The 14,737-nt window shown below is 37.2% G+C and overlaps 1 protein-coding gene across 1 annotated transcript in view; it reads right to left on the minus strand.

Annotated features, from left to right (window-relative positions):
• LOC138090308 (membrane cofactor protein-like) overlaps window positions 1-14,737 on the minus strand; it is a 76,422-nt gene that overhangs the window by 37,736 nt on the left and 23,949 nt on the right. Inside the window, exons 6-8 of the mRNA XM_068985792.1 lie at window positions 11,045-11,227; window positions 4,065-4,112; window positions 97-150 (exon numbers count right to left, since the gene is read on the minus strand). Of these exons, the coding sequence (XP_068841893.1) occupies window positions 97-150; window positions 4,065-4,112; window positions 11,045-11,227 (285 nt within the window). The remainder of the gene's footprint in view (window positions 1-96; window positions 151-4,064; window positions 4,113-11,044; window positions 11,228-14,737) is intronic.

The following is a 14,737-nucleotide window of genomic DNA, read 5'->3' on the forward strand; positions in this document are numbered from 1 at the left end:
ATTGTTTCTTCCCTACCTACAAATGATTGAACCATGATGTTTCCATATAGAAATCTAAGGTTTCACAATGCAGGTTATTAATAATCAAAATAATACCTAAATCCTCAAAGTCTTCAAGTGATGGTATTTCTTCACTGGGATTGGGATATCCTAGGGGAAAAAATTAGAAATAAGTTAAAAGGAAGACTAAATAAATCTTAAAGATCTATAAATTCATTGCTGTTGGTTTTGTACCTTTTTATAATTCATAATTATCATTTAATTTCCTTATAAATTATTTTAATGTTTCTCATTCAAAGTTGCATCATTAAATTTTATAAACTTTTATTTTACCTTATATTTTTTTATTATATTCAAGGCCATTAGCATTCTTCTGGTCTGTTGATAGTCCTGTGACTAACTATGTACAGCAAGCAAATTTACGATCAGCATAGTCTCAAAATCAGCCTTGAATTCAATGTGATTCTAGATAAAGGAGGGCTTAAAAGTGATTTAGAAATTGCTCTGGAGTACACTCCTCAACATAACACAGGCCATTTATATAATACTCATGGCTAACATCATACTCAATGTCAAACAACGACAACTTTATTTTCAGGTCAAGAACAAGACAGAATTCCTGCATGTGCCACTTCAAGTCAACATAATATTGGAAGTTTGGGTCACAGTCATTATGCAAAAAAGAAATTTAAAATATCCAGATGGGAAGGAAGAAATAAAATGATCTGTTTATAGATGACATGATCTTTCATACAGAAAGCTCTCTAAAGATCACACACACATTCACACAAATGCACACAATGGCTAGAACTAATACATTAATTCTGCAAAGCTGAAGGATACAAAATCAACACACAAAACACAGTTGTGCTTCTATACGCTAACAATGAGCAATCCAAAAAGGAAAGCAAGCAAACAATTTAATTAACAACGGCATCGAAAACAGTAAAATACTCAATAAGTTTAATCAAGAAGATAAAAGATCTGTACATTGAAAACTATAAGAAAATTGCTGAAAGTGAAGAAGATTTAAATGAATGAAGGAGATTTCAAAACTTACTAAAAAGCTACAATAATCAAGACAATACTGGCATGCAGACAGACATACAGACCAATGGTATAGAATATAGGGCCCAGAAATAAACCCTTGCTTATATGGTCCAATGATTGTTTACAAGGGTGCTAAGAGGATCCAGTGAAGAAAGGGCAGCTTTTCTCAACAAACCATTTTCAGAAAACTGGATATCCACATGCAAAGGATGAAACTTGACATCTATGTTACACTATACACAAAAAGTAAGTTAAAACGAACCGAAAAACACAGGACATAGAACTATAAAACTCTTAGAAGAAAATAAAGAGGACAATTTCATAATATTGAACTGGAAACGATTTCTTAGATGTGACATCAAAAGCACATATAACAAAGAGAAAAATAGCTCTATCAGACTATATCAAAACTAAAACCTTTTGTGCATCAAAGGACACTATTAATAGAGTGAAAAGCAACTCACAGAATGAGCAGAAACATCTGCAAATAATAAACCTGATAAGGGATTAATATCCAAAATATATCATACACTTCTAAAACTCAACAACAACACAAAGCCATTTTACAAACAGGCAAGAGACATGAATAGACATTTCTCCAAAGAAGATATATAAATGGCCAAGTAGCACATGAAAAGCTGCTCAGATCGCCATTCATTAGGGAAATGTAAATAAAAGCCACAAGACACTATTTCACACCTGTTAACTAACATAGATAATTCCAGTTATTATAAAAACCAGAAATTAACATGTATTGGAAGAGAGGGCAAGAAATTAGAAACTTTTCACTGGTGGGCATGAAAATGGTGCAACCAATTTAAAACATTTTTTTTAATGGAGGACAGTATTTTCAGTTCCTCTGAAAATTAAACAAGAATTAACATATAACCCAATAATTCCATTCCATGGTATATACTCACTCCCAAAATTCAAAGCAGGGACTCCAAATAGATACTTAGATGCCAATATTCTGAGAGGCATCATTTAGAATTGCAAAAAGGAAAAAACAACACAGTATCCATTGACAGATGAAATTACAAATAAAATGTGGTATATACAAACACTGGAATATTTTCAGCCATAAAAGGAATAAAGTTCTGAGATAAGGTAGATGAGCTTTGAAGACATTATGCTAAGAGAAATAACCCAGACACAAAAGACACATGCAAAATTCTAATTAAATGAGGTATCTAGGTAAGTTAAATTCATAGATACAGAAATTAGAATAGAGGTTACTGAAGCTGGGATGATGGTTGAGAAAGAAGCATTACTGCTTATAATGGGTATAAAGTTTAGTTTGAGGTGGTGAAAAAGTTTTAGATAGTAGTGATGGTTGTACAACAAAGTGAATACATTTAATGCTACTGAATTGGCTTAAGTGATAAGAAAAATCACACAAATGTTGATCTCAAAACACTTGGAGAAAAGACAAGTTATTTAATAAATGGTGTCACGTTGTCATTGGATAGGGGTTGGGTGAAGTGAAGAGGGATCCAATCTCATTCCATATCATAATAAATTTCAGATGTACCAAAGAATGCAATCAGTATGGTTGATATGTTTAAATAATTTTGGCATGGGGAAATCCTAAAGCTTTTATAAGAAAGACACAACACTCATAGCCGTCAGACAAAAGATCCATACATCCAGCTACCTGTTAATATACAACTTTTACACATATAAATGACCTCTGATAGGAGAATAGTTAAATAAAATATAACGGTGCATATTAAAGTCATCATTTAAAAGGATAAGAATAACTCAAGCTATAATCCCAATATAAGACATTAAGTAGAAAAATGCAAGTTTCAGAAAAATGTGAACAGTATGATGTCATTTTTGCTTAAGAAAAAAAGAAACAGACACCAAGTTAAACGTGTAGCTACACATGTAAGGATTTTGATATACAGAAATAGATACAAAGATACCTTAAACTATTTTTTTTTGTTTTTAGTTTTAATTTTTAAAATTTTCTTAAAATTGTGAAAGCATAAAACACATTTTCAGGAGACTTGGAAAACACAGAACAAAGTTACATATAATTCTACTATATATTATAATTATTTTTAAGTAGATCAATTAAGATTTTTAGTTAGAGTTTCAATATCAAAATCTCAAAAGTTAATAGGATGATTAGACAGAAAAGTAGAAGGATAGAGTAGACCTGAAAAGCACTCTGAACCAATTCAACATAATTAAATTTATATAATTTTCACACAAAGGCAGGATACAAATTCTGTTCAAGTTCCCATAGACTATAAACCAGGAGACATTGGAACATATCCAATGACATAAAATAGGTGCAAAAATTTCATGGTTTAAAGGTATTGAAATCATAGAATCTATTCTCTTACTGTGGAATTATGCTAGAAATCATTATCAAAACATATTTGAAACTAACCTGCATAGTTTCAAGAGCAATGTGACATTTACCAAGAGAAATCTTCAACTTAGCCATTTGAAGACAAAAAACACAGAAGGCAATTGCAGAGAAGAAAGTATTTAAATGAGAAACTGATATCAAAATGAGAAATTAATATCAAAGATACTTTAGAAAGCCTATCAATTTGGAAATGTCTACTTTTATATGATGAAGACACCCTAAACTATTAAGAGTGATAATAGTAACAGGCTATAGAAAGATAAGAAGAATTCACCTTTTACTCTGTATACATTGGTAATATTAGAAAATTTACAAACATATGTTCATATATAAAACTAGTGACTAGCAAAAATAAAGCAAAAAAAAAAAGGAAAGAAAAAATAAACCAACAACCCTCGGAAAAAATTTCATATTAAAGGATTTTATGAGTTCAAATTAACAATTAAAAATATTTTAGAAACAATAGAAAAATGAACAAAAAAATGAATAAATAAATGTAGACAATAAAAGTTCAGTCTCACTGATTAAAGAAATGAAAATTAAAATAAAATATATGATTTTGCACCTGTATAAAGCAACTTTTGCACCTTATAAAGCTCTTAACTAGAAGTAGGATAAAGAATTACTGAACCTGGATATTTTGAAAGTGGAGTCTTCGTTGGATGAGTTGGCTTGTAACCTGAAAAAATAAATTTGACTCCATTCACCAGCCATATCAATACAAAATTACGAATTTAATTTTGGTTTTTATTCTTTAAAAATTATTTCTTAAAATAAATAAAAACACTGACTCAAAACTTTGCACTTCTCTTTCTGAGTTTAACCTAAATAAATATTTGCACAAGTACATAAGGATATATGTATAAAATGTTCACTACAACTGAGTATTTTATAATGAACATCCTAGTAGTTAATCAACTAACAATAAATCATAAACTTTATGTTTATTTTTTTTAAATGCAGGTAGTACCATATTCCATACTTCTTTTTCACTAAGGATTTTTTTGACATTTGCTCACATTAGCACATTGAGATCTGACTTACACCATTAACTCAGATGATCATTATATCTATACTGCGGGCAAGATTCCCTTAGAAGAAATGGAGTAGCCATCATTGTCAACAAAAGAGTCCGAAATGCAGTACTTGGATGCAATCTCAAAAATGACAGAACGATCTCTGTTTGTTTCCAAGGCAAACCATTCAATATCACGGTAACCCAAGACTATGCCCCCATCCGTAATGCTGACGAAGCTGAAGTCGAACGGTTCTATGAAGACCTACAAGACCTTCTAGAACTAACACCCCAAAAAGGTGTCCTTTTCATTATAGGGGACTGGAATGCAAAAGTAGGAAGTCAAGAAACTCCTGGAGTAACAGGCAAATTTGGCCTTGGAGTACAGAATGAAGCAGGGCAAAGGCTAATAGAGTTCTGACAAGAGAACACACTGGTCATAGCAAACTCTCTCCCAACAACACAAGAGAAGACTCTACACATGGACATCACCAGATGATCAACACCAAAATCAGACTGATTACATTCTTTGCAGCCAAAGATGGAGAAGCTCTATACAGTCAGCAAAAACAAGACTAGGAGCTAACTGTGGCTCAGATCATGAACTCCTTATTGCAAAATTCAGACTTAAATTGAAAAAGTGGGGGAAACCACTAGACCATTCAGGTATGACCTAAATCAAATCCCTTATGACTATACAGTGGAAGTGAGAAATAGATTTAAGGGACTAGATCTGATAGACAGAGTACCTGATGAACTATGGAATGAGGTTCGTGACATTGTACAGGAGACAGGAATCAAAACCATCCCCAAGAAAAGGAAATGCAAAAAAGCAAAATGGCTGTCTGAGGAGGCCTTACAAATAGCTGTGAGAAGAAGGGAAGCAAAAAGCAAAGGAGAAAAGGAAAGATATACCCATTTGAATGCAGAGTTCCAAAGAATAGCAAGGAGAGATAAGAAAGCCTTCCTCAGCGATCAATGCAAAGAAATAGAGGAACACAATAGAATGGGAAGGACTAGAAATCTCTTCAAGAAAATCAGAGATACCAAGGGAACATTTCATGCAAAGATGGGCTCAACAAAGGGCAGAAATGGTATGGACCTAATAGAAACAGAAGATATTAAGAAGAGGTGGCAAGAATACACAGAAGAACTGTACAAAAAAGATCTTCATGAGACAGGTAATCATGATGGTGTGATCACTCATACTCACCTAGAGCCAGACATCCTGGAATGTGAAGTCAAGTGGGCTTATGGAAGCATTACTATGAACAGAGCTTGTGGAGGTGATGGAATTCTAGTTAAGCTCTTTCAAATCCTGAAAGATGATGCTGTGAAAGTGCTGCACTCAATATGCCAGCAAATATGGAAAACTTAGCAGTGGCCACAGGACTGGAAAAGGTCAGTTTTCATTCCAATCCCAAAGAAAGGAAATGCCAAAGAATGCTCAGACTACCGAACAATTGCACTCATCTCACACGCTAGTAAAGTAATGCTCAAAATTCTCCAAGCCAGGCTTCAGCAATACGTGATCCATGAACTTCCTGATGTTAAAGTGAGTTTTAGAAAAGGCAGAGGAACCAAAGATCAAATTGTCAACATCTGTTGGATCATTGAAAAAGCAAGAAGAGTTTCAGAAAAACATCTATTTCTGCTTTATTGACTATGCCAAAACCTTTGACTGTGTGGATCACAATAAACTGTGGAAAATTCTGAAAGAGATGGGAATACCAGACCACCTGACCTGCCTCTTGAGAAACCTATATGCAGGTCAGGAAGCAACAGTTAGAACTAGACATGGAACAACAGACTAGTTCCAAATAGGAAAAGGGGTACGTCAAGGCTGTATATTGTCACCCTGCTTATGTAACTTCTATGCAGAGTACATCATGAGAAACGCTGGGCTGGAAGAAGCACAAGCTGGAATCAAGATTGCCAGGAGAAATATCAATAACCTCACATATGCAGATGACACCACCCTTATGGCAGAAAGTGAAGAACTAAAGAGCCTCTTGGTGAAAGTGAGAGAGGAGAATGAAAAAGTTGGCTTAAAGCTCAACATTCAGAAAACTAAGATCTTGGGCATCCAGTCCCATCACTTCATGGCAAATAGATGGGGGAAACAATGGAAACAGTGGCTGACTTTTTTTGTTTTGTTTTTTTGCTCCAACATCTCTCCAGATGATGATGGCAGCCGTGAAATTGAAAGACGCTTATTCCTTGGAAGGATAGTTATGAGCAATCTGGACAGCATATTGAAAAGCAGAGACATTACTTTGCCAACAAAGGTCCATCTAGTCAAGGCTATGGTTTTTCCAGTGGTCATGTAAGGATATGAGAGTTGGACTACTAAGAAAGCGGAGTGCTGAAGAATTGCTGCTTTTGAACTGTGGTGTTGGAGAAGACTCTTGAGAATCCCTTGGACTGCAAGGATATCCAAGCAGTCCATCCTAAAGGAGATCAGTCCTGAGTGTTCATTGGAAGGACTGATGTTGAAGCTGAAACTCCAAGGTGAACTTTGGCCACCTCATGGGAATAACTGACTCATTGGAAAAGACCCTGATGCTGGGAGGGATTGGGTTCAGGAAAAGAAGGGGACGACAGAGGATGAGATTGTTGGATGGCATCAGTGACTCAATGGACATGGGTTTGGGTGGACTCCAGGAGTTGGTGATGGACAGGGAGGCCTGGAGTGCTGTGGTTCATGGTGTCACAGAGAGTCAGACATGACTGAGTGTCTGAACTGACTAACACCATTATAGATTGCTAGTGATCCTTTGTTGGAGTCTTTCTCTAACTGAGGATAAAAAATAACTGACAATTCTATAAGGAGAGCTTATTTTTATTAAAAAAGGAAAAATCCCTGTAGTCTTTACATACGATTTTTCTCACAAAATATTCACCTCTTCTTCAAACAGTAAACTGTATCAGTGTTTAAAAAATCCTTGATTATTGCTCAGTTGCTTTGATCACGTTTGACTCTTTGCCACTCTGTAGACAGCAGCATGCCAGGCCCCCCTGTCCTTCACTGTCTCCTGGAGTTTGCTCAGTTTCATGTTCATTGAGTTGGTGGTGCCATCCAACCATCTCATCCTCTGTCATCCCCTTCTCCTCCTGCCTTCAACCTTTCCCAGCATCAGGATCTTTCCCAATGAGTCAGCTATTCGATTCAGGTGGCCAAAGTATTGGAGTATCAGCTTCAGCGTCAACAGCATCAGCCCTTCCAAAGAATATTCAGGGTTGATTTCCTTTAGGATGGACTAGTTTGATCTCCTTGCTGTCCAAGAGACTCCAAGAGTCCTCCCAGAACCACAGTTCAAAAGCATCAGTTCTTTAGCATTCAACTTTCTTTATGGTCCAACTCTTACATCTGTACATGGCTACTGGAAAACCATATCTTTGACTATATGGACATTTGTTGGCAAAGGGATGTCTCTGATTTTTATTACACTGTCCAGGCTTGTCATAGCTTTTCTTTCAGGGAGCAGGCATCTTAATTTCATGGCTGCAGTCACTGTCCACAGTGATTTTGGAACTGAAGAAAATAAAATCTGTCACTGCTTCTACTTTTATCCCTTCTATTTGCCATGAAGTGGGGAGACCATTTGCCATGGTCTTAGTTTTTTCAGTGTTGAGTTTTAAGCCAGATTTTTCACTCTCCTCTTTCAATTTCATCAAGAGGCTCTTTAGTTCCTCTTCACTTTCTGCCATTGGAGTGGTACCATCTGCATATCTGAGGCTGTTGACACTTTGCTCAGCAATCTTGATCCCAGCTTGTGGTTCATCCAGCCTAGCATTTTGCATGATGGGCTCTGCATAGAAGTTAAATAAGCAGGGCAACAACACACAGCCTTGATGTACTCCTTTCCCAATTTTGAACCAGTCTGTTGTTCCATGTCCAGTTCAAACTGTTGCTTCTTGCTCTGCATACAGGTTTCTCAGGAGGCAGGTAAGCTGGTCTGGTGTTCCTATCTCTTTAAGAATTTTCCACAGTTTGTTGTGATCCACACATCAAAGACTTTAGCATAGTCAGCGAACCAGTAGATGCTTTTCTGGAATTCCCTTGCTCTGTATGATCCAACGGATATTGGCAATTTGATCTCTGGTTTGTCTGCCTTTTCTAAACCCAGCTTCTACATCTGGACGTTCTCGTTTCACGTACTGCTGAAGCTTAGCTTGAAAGATTTTGAGCATTACCTTACTAGCATGTGAAGTGAGCACCCTTGTACAATGGTTTGAACATCTGTGGCATCGTCCTTCTTTAGGATTGAAACAAAAACTGACCATTCCCACTCCTGTGGCCACTGGTGAGTTTACCAAATTTGCTGACATATTGAGGGCAGCCCTTTAACAGTCACTTCTTTCAGAACTTTAAATGGCTCAGTTGGAATTCCATCACCTCCATTAGGTTTGTTCTTATGATGCGTCTTGAGGCCCACTTGACTTCACACCCCAGAAGGTCTGGCTCTAGGTGAGTCACCACGCGATTGCGGTTATTCAGGTCATTAAGACTTTGTAAAGTTCTTCTCTGTATTCTTGCTCCCTCTTCTTTCTCTCTTCTGCTTCTGGTAGCTCCTTGTCATTCCTTTGAATGACAGCTCCTTTATTGCGTGCATCCTTGCATAGCATGTTCCCTTGATATCTCCAATATTCGTGACGAGATCTCTAGTCTTTTCCACTCTATTGTTTCCCTCTTTCTTCGCACTGTTCATTTAAGAAGGCCTTCTTATCTCTCCTTGCTATTCCCTGGAACTCTGCATTCAGTTGGATATATCTTTCCTCTTCTCCCTTGCCTTTAACTTCTCTTCTTTTCTCGGCTATTTGTAAAGCCTCCTCAGACAATCACTTTGCCATCTTGTATTGCTTTTTCTTCTTATGAAATGTTTATGGTTAACTTTTAAAAAGGCATTATCAACAAACACTGTATATCACAGTGCATAATCTCACTAACCATATGAGTAACATGGATGGGACAATGAGTATAGACTTAATATGCAATATTTACATATAATATAATATATAAAATATTTACACAAAATATATATTTATATAATATATAATTATATAATTTATATATCATATATAAATAAATATATTTATATATAAATATATGATATATATATATCTCATCCATCAGAAAAAATATTTTTCCCCACAAAACTACACAGCACTCACCAAAGTACTCAAAGAGGCTACTGGGTACCAGGTTTACAGGAATTACAAAAAGGAGTTCTAATTACCATGTTAAGATGAATAATGCCCCTCAATACTTTAAAATATTTGGACAATAGGAAACAAATTAGAAGCCAGTAAGTGACATTTGTTGTGTCAACAGACAACAGGAAACTAGAACCCACAGAAATGTTATTTGACTGAGCAGAGCCACGCTAGGATCCTGAGAGCATCTGCCCAGGCTAACACTCTTCCGAGTGTTCCTCTTGTCTCTAGCTTCTGATGCAACTAAATAGAAGCAGCCAGATAAAGCAGCTCTGAAGTTAGGAAGACAATTTCTTCCACCATATCAAATAGTCTCTTAAGTCTTAGGAAGAGCAGCTGACAAATAGTCCCTGCCAGAAATCCTTCATGTCATTTAAGTAAGGACTTTTTCTGTTTTTCAGTTGTTATTCTGTTGCAAAATAAAAATGCCCAGTAAAGAGAAAGATAATAATTGTATGAGGTGGGAATGATGGGGGTGGTAGAAATACTGGTATTATTCTGGTGACAGCAGAAATTACCCAGTTTTATGAAAAGAACCAAGGTGGGTACAGTCTGGAAAATGAAACACAGTCTTGGATCTGGAAAATATTCTCTAAATGTGATGCTGGAAGTCACACAAGCTGCCTTTAAAGAGCTTTCTAAATGCCAGGCACCGTGCTACAGGGTTTAAATGGACCTATTTTAACTTTGCTTTCTCCAAGTGAAGAAAGCACTAACCCTCTACATGGAAGTAAGCACATGTAAAGGTCACATAACTTGCCCAGGTTTACGCACCTGTTGATATCTGCAGACCACACCAAATACTTTTAGAATCACTAAGTATAACTAAATATCTGTAACTGTGTTCTTCCTCTTTTTATTACTGAAAATGATGAGTCAGTGTAAATCGTATGAATTTAAAGAATTTTTTGTAAAATATAAGCAAGAAGATACTAAATCTGAATGGCTCGAAATTGTGAGCTTTGTATTGAGAGAAATCACCACTGAAAAAGAAATAATGTAGGGCCAACCAGTTGAGATTACTGCTTTCATTTCATTTATATGAATTATGCCTCTCATTCTTTTCTTGACTTAAATAGGTAAAAATCCTCATGCTTCAGTCTACTTTGAAAGATGGTTCCCCATTTATTTCTATACATAAAAATACTGAACAAGAGAAATACATACTCTTGTGTTATTTGCTAACAGAATGTGCTAAGACTCCATAAAGCATACCAAATCACAATAGAATTCTATACACCTGCCATGGAAATGGGTACAAGACAGAGGTAAATACTAAGATTTTTCTCAATTATTTTGATCAATTCTTATCAATTTTTTCAATTAGTCTTAAAAACTAAAAGACAAAATTAGAAAAAGCAAAAACACAACACTTGTACCTTTGATACAGGTTGGCATCTCAGGTTCCCAAGTGTCATTACCACCACAGAACACCAGGTTGCTGCCGTTCAGGTAAAAGCCCTGGAGGCATTCGAACACCACCATTGACTGGTATGAAAATTTTTCTCTACTTCCTGACACCATTATTCCATGTTCGAGAAATGGTCGTTCACATTTGACAACTGAAAAGTGGAGAAATTCCAGAATTAATAAAAAGCTGCTTTCACACAGGACCTGAAAAATTAGTGCAAAGTGGGAAGAAAGAGGCCAGGAATAAAAAGCAAGATGCTAATTGGGAAATCAAAAAAAAAAAAAAGACTTCATTTGTGCATTTGAATTCCAGGGAAACAGATTTAGAAAAACAATATTTTTCCACGTAGAAAAAACTGTCGTTATAGTTTATTGGATTTCTACAAATTTTGTATGTTGATCCCATATTTTGCGACTTTGCTAAAACATCAGTTTTTGAGACAATCGTGTTGTAAGTGAATACGGACTATTTTATTTCTTTCTTTCCAATGTTGTTCCGTCGTTCAGTTGTGTCTGACTCTTTGTGACCCCATGGACTGTGGCATGCAGGACTTCCCTTTGTTGAGAAGTTCTATATTCAGTAAGGATCTTGTTTATAAACTTCTTTCAAATTGTTTGTCTGCCTTTGGTATCAGGGTAAAGTCCCCATGAAATGAGCTTAGAAGCATTTGTTTCTCATATCTCTTGAAGAGTTTATGTAGAGGTGCTATTATTTATTCCTGCAGTGTATAGTAGAATTCCCTAAGAAGGACATCTCTCAGAACAAGGAGGTCTCTGTTCTCATTGTGGGAAGGTTTTTAAATACAAATTATATTTCCTTAATAGATATAGACTTCCCTGGTGGCTCAGATGGTAAAGCGTCTGTCTACAATGTGGGAGACCCAGGTTTGATCCCTGGGTTGGGAAGATCCCCTGGAGAAGGAAATGGCAATCCACTCCAGGACTATGGCCTGGAAAATCCCATGGAAAGAGGAGCCTGGTAGGCTACAGCCCATGGGGTCGCAAAGAGTCGGACACGACTGAGCGACTTCACTTTCACTTTAATAGATATAAGACTATTCAGGCTACCTACATCATTGTGTGGAGATATTTTGATATATTTTTCTTCAAAGTTCAGTTCAGTCACTCAGTCATGTCCGACTCTTTGCAACCCCATGAACCACAGCACGCCAGGGCTCCCTGTCGATCACCAACTCCCGGAGTCCATACAAACCCATGTCCATCGAGTCGATGATGCCATCCAACCATCTCATCCTCTGTCGTCCCCTTCTCCTCCTGCCCTCAATCTTTCCCAGCATCAGGGTCTTTTCCAAAGAGTCAGCTCTTTGCATGAGGTGGCCAACGTATTGGAGTTTCAGCTTCAACATCAGTCCTTCCAATGAACGCCCAGGACTGATCTCCTTTAGGATGGACTGCTTGGATCTCCTTACAGTCCAAGGGACTCTCAAGAGTCTTCTCCAACACCACAGTTCAAAAGCAGCAATTCTTCGGCGCTCAGCTTTCTTTATAGTCCAACTCTCACATCCATACATGACTACTGGAAAAACCATAGCCTTGATTAGATGGATCTTTGTTGGCAAAGTAATATCTCTGCTTTTTAATACACTGTATAGGTTGGTCATAATTTTCCTTCCAAGGAGTAAGCATCTTTTAATTTCATGGTTGCCATCACCATCTGCAGTGATTTTGGAGCCCAGTAAAATAAAGCCAGCCACTGTTTCCATTGTTTCCCCATCTATCTGTCATGGACCAGATGCCATGATCTTAGTTTCCTGAATGCTGAGCTTTAAGCCAACTTTTTCACTCTCCTCTTTCACTTTCATCAAGAGGCTCTTTAGTTCTTCACTTTCTGCCATAAGGGTGGTGTCATCTGCATATCTGAGGTTATTGATATTGCTCCCAGCAATCTTGATTCCAGCTTGTGTTTCATCCAGCCCAGCGTTTCTCATGTACTCTGCATATAAGTTACATAAGCAGGGTGACAATATACAGCCTTGTACTCCTTTTCCTATTTGGAACCAGTCTGTTCTTCCATGGCCAGTTCTAACTGTTGCTTCCTGACCTGCATATAGCTTTCTCAAGAGGCAGGTCAGGTGGTCTGGTAGTTCCATCTCTTTCAGAATTTTCCACAGTTTATCGTGATCCACACAGTCAAAGGCTTTGGCATAGTCAATAAAGCAGAAATAGATGTTTTTCTGGAACTCTCTTGCTTTTTTGATGATCCAGGGGATGTTGGCAATTTGATCTCTGGTTCCTCTGCCTTTTCTAAAACCAGCTTGAACATCAGGAAGTTCATGTATCACGTACTGCTGAAGCCTCGCTAGGAGGATTTTAAGCATTACTTTACTAGCGTGTGAGATGAGTGCAATTGTGTGGTAGTCTAAGCATTCTTTGGCGTTGCCTTTCTTTGGGAATGGAATGAAAACTGACCTTTTCCAGTCCTGTGGCCACTGCTGAGTTTTCCAAATTTGCTGGCATATTGAGTGGAGCACTTTCACAGAGTCATCTTTCAGTATTTGAAATAGTTCAACTGGAATTCCATCACCTCCACTAGCTTTGTTCGTAGTGATAATTCCTACGGCCCACTTGACTTGATGTTCCAGGATGTCTGGCTCTAGGTGAGTGATCACACCATCATGATTATCTGGGTCGTGAAGATCTTTTTTGTACAGTTCTTCTGCGTATTCTGGCCACCTCTTCTTAATATCTTCAGCTTCTGTTAGGTCCAGACCATTTCTGTCCTTTATCGAGCCCATCTTTGCATGAAATGTTCCCTTGGTATCTCTAATTTTCTTGAAGAGATCTCTAGTTTTTCCTATTCTATTGTTTTCCTCTATTTCTTTGCATTGATTGCTGAAGAAGGCTTTCTTATCTCTCTTGCTATTCTTTGGAACTCTGCATTCAAATGGGTATATCTTTCCTTTTCTCCTTTGCTTTTTGCTTCCCTTCTTTTCACAGCTATTTGTAAGGCCTCCTCAGACAGCCATTTTGCTTTTTTGCATTTCTTTTTCTTGGGGATGGTCTTGATGTACAATGTCACGAATCTCTGTCCATAGTTCATTAGGCACTCTGTCTATCAGATCTAGTCCCTTAAATCTATTTCTCATTCCACTGTATAGTCATAAGGGTTTTGATTTACGTCATACCTGAATGGTCTAGTGGTTTTCTCCACTTTCTTCAATTTAAGTCTGAATTTGGTAATAAAGAGCTCATGATCTGAGCCACAGTCAGCTCCTGGTCTTGTTTTTGTTGACTGTATAGAGCTTCTCCATCTTTGGCTGCAAAGAATGTAATCAATCTGATTTCAGTGTAGACCATCTGGTGATGTCCATGTGTAGAGTCTTCTCTTGTGTTGTTGGAAGAGGGTGTTTGCTATGACCACTGCATTCTCTTGTCAGAACTCTATTATCCTCTGCCCTGCTTCATTCTCCAAGCAAGGTCAAATTTGCCTGTTACTCCAGGTGTTTCTTGACTTTCTACTTTTGCATTCCAGCCCCCTATAATGAAAAGGACATCTTTTTTGGGTGTTTGTTCTAGAAGGTCTTGTATGTCTTCATAGAACTGTTCAACTTCAGCTTCTTCAGCATTTTGGTCGGGGCGTAGACTTGAATTACCATAATATTGAATGGTTTGCCTTGGAAATGAACAGAGATCATTCTGTC

This window comes from Capricornis sumatraensis, chromosome 14, assembly GCF_032405125.1.
Source record: "Capricornis sumatraensis isolate serow.1 chromosome 14, serow.2, whole genome shotgun sequence".
Classification (NCBI taxonomy): domain Eukaryota; kingdom Metazoa; phylum Chordata; class Mammalia; order Artiodactyla; family Bovidae; genus Capricornis; species Capricornis sumatraensis.